Raw genomic sequence first — 12,714 nt, forward strand, 5'->3', positions numbered from 1 at the left:
ATATTGAAGGTTGATTTCCTTTAGAATTGACTGATTTGGTCTCCTTACCGTCCAAGGGACTCTCAAGAGTTATCTCCAGCACCACATTTTGAAAGCATCAATTCTTTGGCACTCAGCCTTCTTTATGATCCAAAGCTCACATCTGTACATGACCACCTTTGTCAACAAAGTAACGTCTCTGCTTTTTAATACACTCTCTATGTTTGTCAGAGCTTTCCTTCCAAGGAACAAGTGTCTTTTACTTTCAGTCCTCAGTGATTTTGGAGCCCAAGAAAATAAAATCTATCACCGCTTCCACTATTTGCCCTTCTATTTGTCATGAAGTGATGGGACCAGATGCCATGATCTTAGCTTTTTTAATGTTGAGTTTCAAGCCAGCTTTTTCATTCTCCTCTTTCACCCTCATCCAAAGGCTCTTTAGTTCCTCTTCACTTTCTGCCATTAATAGTGATATCATCTGCCTATCTGAGGTTGTTGATATTTCTCCTGACAATCTTGATTTCAGATTATGATTCATCCAGCCCAGTATTTCACATGATGCACTTTGCATAAATTCTGATAATTCTAATACATGTTTAATGAAAGTAAAGATTTTCTACTGCATGTTATGCAGTATAAATATAAAATTCTCATTGTTTTTCTAATTGCACTTTAAGCCGTTTACTTAAATTTTTAGAGATAGAGAGACTTCTTTAGAGTTATGTATATATACACAGGCATACACACACTCTTGTGGGAATAATTACCAGCTAAATATTGGTTAGAAATATAGGTGAGTGCTGAAGTTTAACTGCATAAGACATGCTTTTAATTTAAATGAATTCAATTGTATGCATTCAGGAAAAAAAGAAAAAGAAGAACAAATGGTATTTAAGTAGTTAAACTTGCCACTAAATGAATCTGAACTCCACCATGAACAGGCTAATGAGAGAGGAAGGTGCTCATTCCTGTCAGTCTCAATGTCTAAGTGCTGTATATAGTTTAAGCTTCTTGATGCACTGAGTAGGTGATATTAATGTTTATTTCTTAAATATATATTTCTTATACATAGTCTCTACCATAACCAAATACTTTGCTTGGTATGCAGCCGGAGAATCTACATTTTTTTCCATTCTAAACAAAAAATGGTCATTTTTGGACATACTAAGAGATTATATATCAATCTCAAACTTGATTCCTTTTTAAGAAATCTTCCAGAATAATTTAAAGCTACATTTTCACATTAGCTGCTGACCTAAGAACCTGACTGCTAAGTTAGATGCAGCTCCGTTCTTTCTGAAAACACTTAGTTTATAGGTTCTTAGGGTCTTAGATGTTCATTCACACAGGAAATATTGACTTAGTGCCTACTATGAGCCAGACTGTGTTTTAGTGACCAGAATTACAACAATGAATAAAATATTGCCCTGGTGTTCATAGAAGGAGGTTTGAGATATAAAAACTGTAGACAAAGGTGTAATAATATGTCAAGTGGTAAGTACTATGGAGGAAAATAAAGGACAAAGGGACAGAAAATGCCAAACTGGATTGCTGGTGTTTACTGTTATCTGTGGAGTGATCAGAGAAGACTTCTCTCTCGATGTTTCATTTGAGCCAGGACAAGAAAAAAGTGAAGGAGTAAGCCATGACTCTATCTGAGGGAAGAACGTTTGAGACAGAACAGCGAGTGAACAGTTCCTGAGGCAGGAGTTTTAAGAAGATTTAGGGAATGACAAGGAAGCCATGTGGCTAGCATGGATGGGTAAGAAGTGTTAGGCAGTTAGATTCAACAGGCTATGCTGTATAGAATCTTACAGGCCAGTATAAGGATTTTGTTTTAAGTTTTAAAAATCATGTTTATTGAAGTGTAATTTACATTCAGTAAAACTCACCCTAAAATTTGACAAATGCAGTCATCTCTGTAACCAGCAGTTCTTCAAAACTCGCCCATGCCCTTTTGCAATGAACTCCTCCCTGATCCTTAGGAATGCATTCATCTGTTTTCTGTCAGCAGGATCAAATTTAGTTACTAAAATGATTTATTGTAGGAAAAATAAGCACATGAAACCAAGGGATTTTTTTCTTTGTGTGTGGCTATTTGTTTAGTTGGTTTTTGGCCAAGCTGTGTGGCTTGCTGTATGGCTTAGTTCCCTTACCAGAGCTCAAACCTGGGCCTTCTGCAGTGAAAATGCAGAGTTCTAACCACTGGACAGCCAGAGAATTCCCAAAATTCAAGTTTTTAAAAGGATACTTTGGAATGTGTACTCTTCAGAGTAATCAAAAGAATTGGGATTTTAACATAACCTTTGAAAATTAAAGCACAGTTGTTGACAAAGTTGTCTTAAGATAGTTGCAGAATAGCTAGTCTAGTTACTATGTCAATCTTCAGCCTGGGGCTGTTTGGTAGAAAACTATTTTAGATAATGGAATTGAATTATACAGAAATTCTCTATGGGGCAGATATATATTCTCACAGATATCTGCTGCTGCTGCTAAGTCGCTTCAGTCGTGTCCGACCCTGTGCAACCCCATAGACGGCAGCCCAGGCTCCGCCATCCCTGGGATTCTCCAGGGAAGAACACTGGAGTGGATTGCCATTTCCTTCTCCAATGCATGAAAGTGAAAAGTTAAAGTGAAGTCAGATATCTGACACCTTCTCAAAAGATCACCCCTGCTGCCACCATGAAAGGGACAAGGAAAGCAGAAACATCTGTTCTGTTTATATCAGTCATCTCATGTTCAGATATACCTTGTTGTCCAGTCGCTAAGCGTGTTCAACTTTTTATGCCGCATGGACTGCAGCATGCCAGACTGCCCTGTCCTTCACCATCTCCTGGAGTTTGCTCAAACTCATGTCCATTGAGTCAGTGATGCCATTCAACCATCTCATCCTCTGTCATCCCCTTCTCCTCCTGCCTTCAGTCTTTCCCAGCATCAAGGTATTTTCCAATGAGTCAGTTCTTCACATCAGGTGGCCAAAGTATTAGAGTTTCAACTTCAGCATCAGTCCTTCCAATGAATATTCAGGACTGATCTCCTTTAGGATGGACTGGGTGGATCTCCTTGCAGTTCAAGGGACTCTGAAGAGTCTTCCCCAACACCACAGTTCAAAAGCATCAATTCTTCAGTGTTCAGCTTTCTTTAGGGTCCAACTCTCACATCCATGCCTGACTACTAGAAAAACCATAGCTTTAACTAGATGGACCTTTGTTGGCAAAGTAACATCTCTGCTTTTTAGTATTCCGTCTAGGTTGGCCATAGCTTTTCTTCCAAGGAGCAAGCGTCTTTTAATTTCGTGGCTGCAGTCACCATTTGCAGTGATTTTGGAACCCAAGAAAATAAAATCTGTCACTGTTTCCTTTGTTTCTCCATTTGTTTGCCGTGACATGATGATATCAATATAAAATTAAATGATATATTAGATGAGATCATTAGTATCTTGTGAGTGATAATAGTATTATGGTTATATAAAAGTTTGTCTCTATTCTTAGGAAATAACATGCAGAAGTATTTACGAGTGAATATGCTGTCAGCAGCTTACATGCAGATGGTTTAGAACATGCATGTGTATATATGGGGGAGCACATATATATATATGCATACGTGTGTGCATATAGAGAGGAAATAAGGGCATAAATGTGTGTGTGCATATAAGTATGGCAGGTGTTAACAGTTACTGGTGAATCTTAATAAATGCTATAGATTTTTATATATTAAAAATTTTTTGAAACAAAAAGGGGAAATGATGAATTTTGGATAACATTTCTTTCAGAAGTTGGAATTATGTGGTTAAAAACCCTAGTTTCTTCTATTTTCTCCTTTGGTACCCAGTTGAGAGAGTGTAAATGTGTGGTTCTTTTCAAAGTCTCAGTAATATGTTGGATATTCAGTACAGAGAAGTTTCTACCATTTCCCTAGATTTGTGAAAATTTATAATGAAATATGCCGAGTGAAAAAAAGAAAAGAAACTTTGTGAGTAAAGGTAAACTTTAGAATTCATTGTTTTTTTAAATATTAAAAAGAGTCTCTAAAAAGTCTAAATTCCAAAAATGAGATTAGTGAAATAGTGAATAATGAAATAAATTCTAGTCCCTCTGTGTTTAAAATTTAAAAATTAAGTTGTAGGAAAATGTTTAATTTTGGGGAAATGCCAGTTTGATTTTAATAAGGAAATAAAGCAAATTATAAAAAATTACATATGCTGCATAATTTTATAAAAAATGTATGTGCAAAGGAATGATATTAGTTAAGATGTTTTCTGTTCTTTGTTCTCTATTTTTCTACAGTAAACATGTATTATTATGTTTGTAATCAGGAAGTAAAAAAGTTAAATATTTCAAAAAATAGGGCCTAATAGTCATCTTAGTTGTTTTCAGATTAAATACCTCAGAGTGATATATATATACTCTTTGTACATAGCATATTTCTCGTGAAAGAAATATGACTCCTCCACTAGTGCAGGAGTCCTCATAGCATTGCTTTCCCCAGAAGATTCTTGAGTTAGTGAAGCAGGATTTAATGGTGAAGAATCTGATCAGATTTTTTCCCAGCATTTAGAATATAATGAAGTTGAGTAAATACCGTAGAAAATGGAGACTCTCTCCACATTGATGTCCCCTTTCGTAAGATACATGACAGTCCAGTCATATTGTGTATGTATGGAGACCCTGAGGAGAGTGTAAAAATTCTGATAACAAGTAAGTGTGTAATTTTGTTCTTGTGTCCTTTGCAGACCTAGTAACAGTAGCGTGAGAAAAGGGGATGGACGCCCCAAATGGAAACCCGAAGCCAAAGTGCCCCTGCAGACTCTACATATGACTTCTGAGAATCAGGAAAAAGTGAAAGCTCTTCTCCGAGACTTGCAGGAACAAGATGCGGATGCTGGATCTGAGTAAATTATTATATTTGAATAAATTATTATATTGAGGAAGATAAAATATGAGGGTCCTGTGTGTCTTTGGAATACTGTGTCAATACTAATTGTGTTGTGGCTGTGTAACTAGTTGAAAGTGAGCCAAGAGAAATAACAAGAATAATTATTCAGCAACTAACGGCACGCCACTCCAGTACTCTTGCCTGGAAAATCCCATGGACGGAGGAGCCTGGTAGGCTGCAGACCATGGGGTCATGAAGAGTTGGGCACGACCGAGCGACTTCACTTTCACTTTTCACTCTCATGCATTGGAGAAGGAAATGGCAACCCACTCCAGTGTTCTTGCCTGGAGAATCCCAGGGACGAGGGAGCCTGGTGGGCTGCCGTCTCTGGGGTCGCACAGAGTCGGACACGACTGAAGCGACGCAGCAGCAGCAGCAGTTGTCCTTTACAGTGTAATCTTTGGTTTTTAATTGTCTCTTCAAGTTTTAGTTGATCATCTGGGAAAGAAAAAAATGGAGATTCCAGTAGTATCTGACTGGGTTGTTGTGAAGATTTTTAAAGAGATAGTACATATAAAACATTTAACATAGTGCCTGGCAAGTAATACGTGCTATTAGTTGCCAATATATAAGTTATTAGGTCAGTAAATTAGTCACTCAATAGTGGTCAGGATCCTATGTCCTTTGGTTCTGTGAATTCTTAGACCCTTACCAAATTTTTCTTTGAAGCAAGTAGAAATTAATATATGATATATGAAAATGTTACTTTTGCCAGAAGAGGTGTTTCTGGGGAAGAAGAAGATGATGAGCCTGATTATGACGACGAGCAGTACTGGTCACCTGGACGAGAAGCTTCCCTTGTTCCTGACTCTGATCCTTTGGAATGCGCTGGCTCAGGCCTGGTGGAGCCTCATAACCCAGAATTTACAGTCTCAGCATTTGCAGTGCACAGACTTTCCAGGTTTGCTTTCTTCACTTACGGGAGGATTGAAGGAAACGAAGTCGTGTTGTAAACCCAACTACCTCTTCCTGAGTACTGCCCTGTGGTGTAGGCTCTAGCAGTAATACTTCCCTGTGGTGTGGGCTCTGGCAGTAATACTTCCCTGTGGTGTGGGTCATAAAAGTAATACTTCCCTGTAGTGTGGGTCATAGCAGTAATACTTCCCTGTGGTGTGGGTCATAGCAGTAATGCTTCCCTGTGGAGTGGGTCATAAAAGTAATACTTCCCTGTAGTGTGGGTCATAGCAGTAATACTTCCCTGTGGTATGGGTCATAGCAGTAATACTTCCCTGTGGTGTGGGTTGTGGCAGTAATACTTCTCTGTAGTGTGGGTTCTAGCAGTAATACTTCCCTGTGGTGTGGGCTCTGGCAGTAATAACTTCCCTGTGGTGTGGGTTGTGGCAGTAATACTTCTCTGTAGTGTGGGTTCTGGCAGTAATACTTCCCTGTGGTGTGGGCTCTGGCAGTAATAACTTCCCTGTGGTGTGGGTTCTGGCAGTAATACTTCCCTGTGGTGTGGGCTCTAACAGTAATACTTCCCTGTGGTGTGGGTTCTGGTAGTAATACTTCCCTGTGGTGTGGGTCATAGCAGTAATACTTCCCTGTACTGTGATTCTGGCAGTAATACTTCCCTGTGGTGTGGGTCATAGCAGTACTTGATAGTATCAGTGTCCTCTCTCTTAGGATAGGTAGATGAAGGGGGAGTTAGTATTATCAGGGAGACTTCTTCGGAATACAGACCATGCCTCTCTATACTTATATCATCACATGTATGGTTTTCTGGGGTTTTTTTAATGGTTTTATCTATTTATTTATTTTTGGCTGCACTGGGTCTTCATTGCTATGTGGGCTTTTCTCTAGTTGTGGCGAAGTGGAAGCTACTCTAGTTGCAGTGCATGGGCTTCTCACTGAAGTGGCTTCTCTCGTTGTGGAGCATGGGCTGTAGGGCTCATGGGCTCAGTAGTTGTGGCTCCTGGGCTCTAGAGCACAGGCTCGATAGTTGTGGCTCAATAGTTGCGGCACACCGGCTTAGTTGCTCCACAGCATGTGGGATCTAACTGGATCAGGGATCAAACTCGTGTCTCCTGCATTGGCAGGTGGATTCTTTACCACTGAGCCACCAGGGAAGCCCCACATACATGTATTTAAATGAATTTCTCCTCTGTGGTTTGATATTACTTTTTGATATTAGTCTTTTTTTGTCATGTTTCACACGTGGCAGGTATGGTTTCCACACTGAACACTGTCAGGCAGCGCTGAGGATTTGCGATGGAGACATGGGGGCATCACTGGAACGCCTGCTCACCCAGTGCTTTTCAGAGACATTTGGAGAGAGGATGAAGATATCTGAGGCAGTTGCACACATGAGCTTGGAAGAGTGTGTGGAACAGCGACAGGAAGAGGCATTTGCTCTCAAGTCAATCTGTGGAGAAAAATTTATAGAAAGAATTCAAAACAGAGTCTGGACCATTGGATTAGAACTGGAGTATTTGACAAGTAAATTCTGCAAATTCAAGCAAAAGGAAAGTACCAAAAATACACAGGAGGCTTCACTTGAAGTCTGCAAATTTTACCTCAAAGGAAATTGTAAATTTGGATCAAAGTGCAAATTTAAACATGAAGTGCCCCCAAATCAAATTGTCGGAAGAGTCGAAAGAAATGTAGATGATTCTCATCTAAATGCTAATGAAGATGCATCCTTTTTATATGAACTTGAAATTCGATTTTCTAAAGACCACAAATACCCCTACCAAGCTCCCCTTGTGGCATTTTATTCCACCAATGAGAATCTACCTCTGGCTTGTCGTTTACATATTTCTGAGTTCCTTTATGGCAAAGCCTTGACATTTGCAGAAACTTCAGAACCTGTTGTATATTCTTTGATAACCCTCTTAGAGGAAGAATCAGAAATAACCAAGTTACTAACAAATACCCATCACAAGTACAGTGTCCCTCCTGTGAACTTTCTGCCAGTATCACCTGGAACCAGACTAAATAATCCTGTCTGTCGTAAACCAGTGATTCCAAGTAATTCGTTTTTTTCGAATCAAATTCCAGAAGGTACGTAAGGCACTGACCTGGTGGAGGGTGTTGTGGAATGGGGCATTTGAAATGATGGATTAAAGAAATCAGAAGTTTTGAGGGCTGATCTGGGATCTCCAGTGATCTTAGGCAAGTCATTCTCCTCAGTTTAAGGCCAAAAAAGAATGAGAATCCCCTGAACTGTGACCTGACTTTCATTGTAAGGCCAAGTTGTCACTGTATTCTGGCTCACTGAATCAGTCAAAAGTTTATAGTGATGTATATAAGCTCATTTTAGCAGGTAAGGGCTGGAAGAACCTTAAAGCATCCTTTCAGAAAATCTGCTTCATTTAATCCATTTGGTTTCATGTGATTACTTCTGGTACTGTCTATAGGATTACTTTCAAATGAGTTTTTAGAGATAACTTGTCTTTCTGGACCACTGTCCATACTCTCCTGCTTTTAGCATGATAGACCCCCAGAATTCATCAGGGCAGGGCTCTCTTTATGAATCCCTAAATCCTCAAATAGAGAAATGTTTGTACAAGCCTGTGGCTTTCTCCAGATCCAGATGTGCTTTACAGAAGTTACCCCCTTTCAAAGTTCACCATAGGATTCAGAGAAACAAGTTTTTATTATTTCCCAAGAGTTCCTAGATAGACATCAACAGGTAAAGAACAATGAAACCACCAAGATGTGGATGCTAGACAGCTGGCTGGGTTCATTCACCTGCCGCTTGACTTACTGCCAGCTTGCAGCTAGTTCTGGCACATGGGACTCTGATATATTCCTCAAGAAATGACAAACTTTGTGTCATGGATTTTGGTGGGAGGATAACAGCTTTATTAATACATAATTTACATACCATGAAATTCACCCTTTTGAAGTGTACAATTCAGTGATTTTTAGTATATCACAGAATTGCACATCCATGACCACTGTTTAATTCTGGGACATTTTCATCACCCCATAAAGAAACGCCATACGTGTTAGCAAGTCACTCCTCATTTCTCCCTTTCCACAAGCCCTAACAACCATGAGTCGACATTCTGTCCCTATGGATTTGCCTCTTATGGACATTTCGTGGAAATGAAATCATACAGTAAATACGTGGCTTTTTGTAATTGGTGTCTTTCACTTAGCATACATAATGTTGTCCAGGTTCATCCATGTTGTAGCATGTATCAGTACTTCATTCCTTTTAATTACTGAATAATATTCCATTATATGGACATACCACATTTTATTTATTGATTAATCATTTGATAGTCATTTGGGTTATTTTGTGTCATGGAAATTTAGGGACACCTGCAAATATTTAATTCCTTAATTAACAAGGCATGCCATGATTTTCTTTTCTTTGTTCTTAATTTGGTTTAAGCAAAGCCATTTATACTTGATTATAAGTTTATTTGAAGATGCATTTTAAATTCTTTAGCAGTAGAAGTAGTAGTGTGGAAATGAATGAATTTGTTTTATTCAAGCTTTAACTTTTTCTCTATTTTATGATTGTTGTTGTTACTTTGTTAGATAGTGACTTTCCCCCTTTGCTAAAGAAAGGGCTCCATATCGAAAACGTTTCCTTTTATCCCCTTCAAGTTGAAAAAGAATCAGAGCCTGAGGAGGAGACAGATGAGGATGAAGGTCCAGCACCAGTTATGGTGGAGAATGAAAGCTATGTCAACCTTAAGAAAAAGATTTCCAAAAGATATGACTGGCAGGCAAAATCAGTACATGCTGAAAATGTCAAAATCTGCAAGCAGTTCCGAATAAAACAGGTAGGGTATTCTAAGAGAATGGCTAGTATTGCCTCCCTAATGTATGGATGAAGGGATTAGGAATTAGGAAGCTTTGGCTACTCTCCATAGTATACTTTCAGTCTTTTACTCTGATTGGTCAAAGTTTCTGCATGCCACCACAAACTTGGATGCATGTTCTAACTAATTTTGGAAAATCTGATGCCTGATGAAAATGCAACATGTGTATACCAAATATTCTGAGAATCATGTGGCTTTGGTACTGTGATAGAAATCTGATAAGTGAAAGAAAAATTAGTTCTGTGACTTACATTAGAAATACCAGTATAGAAATGGATAAGGAGGGACTCTTGACCCTATTTCAAGGCCTCACAGGATAAATCATTTACCCAGGGTCACATAGCTGCTAAGAGGCAACACAAGGTTTCACGATAATTCTGTTTCCAAAGTTCAATAGTTTTACCTCATTACCTCAAAAAAACAATAGTTTTACCTCATTCACATGAAGATTATTTTAAAAGAATTCATTAAGTGAACTGTTAGGGTAGAGTTGGATGTAGGATAAAGACGAGTTACTTAAATCAGTTTGGGGATTGGATTAGATGCTGTCTAAGCGCTCTTCCAACTTTACAGTTCTGTGATTCTGATTTTTGACACTGTATTAACACAAGGACATATATGCTGCCACACCCGTAGAGTGTCGGATTAAAAACCATACCACAAATAATAGGGTGGTAGAAATTAAAAATTACACATTCAGTTTGAGTGTGTGTTGACAGTGGTAAATTTATATGATTAAATTATATATAGATAATGTATATGTTAATATAAATCCCTTACATTAGTCAAAAATACATCCACGGTTTTGACCTATAGTACAACATTTATAGCATTGGCCATTAGATGTCAAAGGGAGTTATATAGATGTGGTGATTGACTGAAAACCCTTTAGTGAGAGCTCTTAACTGTTGGTGATTTGGATAAAAATCTGATGCTGTGTAGAGCTGCACTGTTCTATATGGTAGCCTCTAGCCATGTGTAGCTATTTAAAGTTTAACTAAAATTAAGTATAATAAAAATTTCAGTTCCTTGATGTTATTTAAATGCTCAATAGCCACATGTAGCCACATTTTGCTATATTGGACAATGCAAATATTACCACCAGCACAGAAAGTTCTGTTGAATAGTGCTGGTATAGAGATTGTTACAGAAAGAGCTGGATAGGTGCTAGGCAAGAGGGGTTTTTCCTAAGATCCTTCAGTTTATTCAGACGTAGGAAAGCCACACAGATTCCACAGCTTATTCTGGCAGATTCTCTGAACAGTCTTCTGACCAGCATCCCACCCCCAACAAATCCTCACTTTCTATCCCTAAGCAAACTGATGAAGAAAGGACAGAAAAGGTATGTCTAACTTTGGGATTCCACGTTCAGAGCTTCGTGAAAGGTTATTCAGAGCAACCAAACTGATGTCTTATTTTTGTTTTATTAGGCCTCCAGACAGTTCCAGTCAGTTCTACAAGAAAGACAGTCGCTCCCTGCTTGGGAAGAAAGAGAAAACATTCTCAAATTGTTGAGCAAGCACCAGGTGCTTGTTGTAAGTGGTATGACTGGGTAAGAATGTAATCTGTTTGTAATGCAGCTTTCGTCTGTGAATATGGTGTGTGCCCTGGCTACCACCACTCGTTCTTCTTTTAAAAAGGAAAAAACAGTAGCTGGTGTTACTTCTGCTTTTTCCTGTCAAATATTAAATAATATCTCACAGAGGCAAACATGGTGGCAACTGTAACCAATTCAAAACAAACAAAACTCAGAAATTTGGGAATTGATAGACCTTGTACACCGCTGCCTTGAGTCAGTTTAAGGCAAAATGCCTAGCAGAAGGCTTTTGACAAGGCCTATTTAAAAATGTGAAGCATAATTCCAAACCATTTAGCCTGAAACTCTTCATCTAAATTTATTCTGAATTCCTTAAAGCTTTTGTTTAAGAACAGCTTAGGGTATCTTACTGTTTCTTTTTCACACTCTCCATGTGTTATCCAAACCTATTTATCAGGGACAAGCTGCAGGCTTAATTTAATTCTGTATTTGGTGGTTTAGTCATTAAGTCGTGTCCGACTCTTGTGACCCCATGGACTATATATAACCTGCCGGGCTCCTCTGTCCATGGGATTCTCCAAGGGAGAATACTGGAGTGGGTTGCCCTTTCTGTGTTTAAGGGTTTTCGATTTAATTTGTGCCCAGACTCACAGATATAGTAGTAACTTTGTATCTTCCAGTTTCTTGTCTTTTTAACTTCAGTCTATTTATAGTCAAGCAGTGCCACACCAACAGGGAAAAACAAAGTATTTTAATAATCATAAGATAATACTCCTGTTTCTCTGGGATTCATATGTAGAGTTCACATTCCTGGAGGCATTTATAGACCTTAAGCTACTGTTTAGTCAATAGTCCCAGTTTTACAAATAATAATAAACTGTTATTTGATTGCTTTGTTATTCTCAGTGCAAATTCCTAGGAGTTATCAGCTGTAGGTAATAAGTCAGTAGGTAGGTTTGAAAGATAAATGAAGCTGAATTTTTATTCTAATTAGCTTTCTTAACTTTCCTCATTGCGTGTGATTGCTTCTTCAGTTAAGTAGCACTTGAAAACCCTCATTTTAGGACTTATTTGTCCTACATCTTGTTGACATACAGATGTGGGAAAACCACACAGATTCCACAGTTTATTCTGGATGATTCTCTGAATGGACCCCCTGAGAAGGTGGCTAACATCATCTGTACCCAACCCCGACGAATCTCTGCCATCTCTGTTGCTGAGCGCGTTGCTAAAGAAAGGGCAGAAAGAGTGGGTCTGACCGTGGGATACCAGATCCGGTTAGAAAGTGTCAAGGTTTGTATGCTCTTCTTATTTCCTGATGACAGAAGTTCAAATTTTTAAAGTACAAAGAGCCATTGGTGTCTGGATATTCACGGGCAAGATGATATATATACTTCAACAGGGCTGAAGTCCTTTTAGACATATTTTGGTTTAAACTGTTATTGGGCTATACTTAATTTCCTCTATAAAGACCGTCTTTTCTTT

At 38.6% G+C, this 12,714-nt stretch overlaps 1 protein-coding gene across 2 annotated transcripts in view; it reads left to right on the top strand.

Moving 5' to 3' along the window:
* DHX57 (DEAH (Asp-Glu-Ala-Asp/His) box polypeptide 57) overlaps positions 1-12,714 on the top strand; it is a 59,997-nt gene that overhangs the window by 7,820 nt on the left and 39,463 nt on the right. For both annotated transcript variants that reach the window (XM_010855576.1, XM_010855577.1), the window contains exons 3-8: positions 4,712-4,870; positions 5,630-5,815; positions 7,076-7,914; positions 9,475-9,653; positions 11,123-11,244; positions 12,327-12,522. In XM_010855576.1, coding sequence (XP_010853878.1) covers positions 4,712-4,870; positions 5,630-5,815; positions 7,076-7,914; positions 9,475-9,653; positions 11,123-11,244; positions 12,327-12,522 — 1,681 coding nt within the window. The remainder of the gene's footprint in view (positions 1-4,711; positions 4,871-5,629; positions 5,816-7,075; positions 7,915-9,474; positions 9,654-11,122; positions 11,245-12,326; positions 12,523-12,714) is intronic.

The sequence above is a fragment of the Bison bison genome, unplaced genomic scaffold (genome assembly GCF_000754665.1).
Source record: "Bison bison bison isolate TAMUID 2011002044 unplaced genomic scaffold, Bison_UMD1.0 scf7180017864366, whole genome shotgun sequence".
Classification (NCBI taxonomy): Eukaryota; Metazoa; Chordata; class Mammalia; order Artiodactyla; family Bovidae; genus Bison; species Bison bison.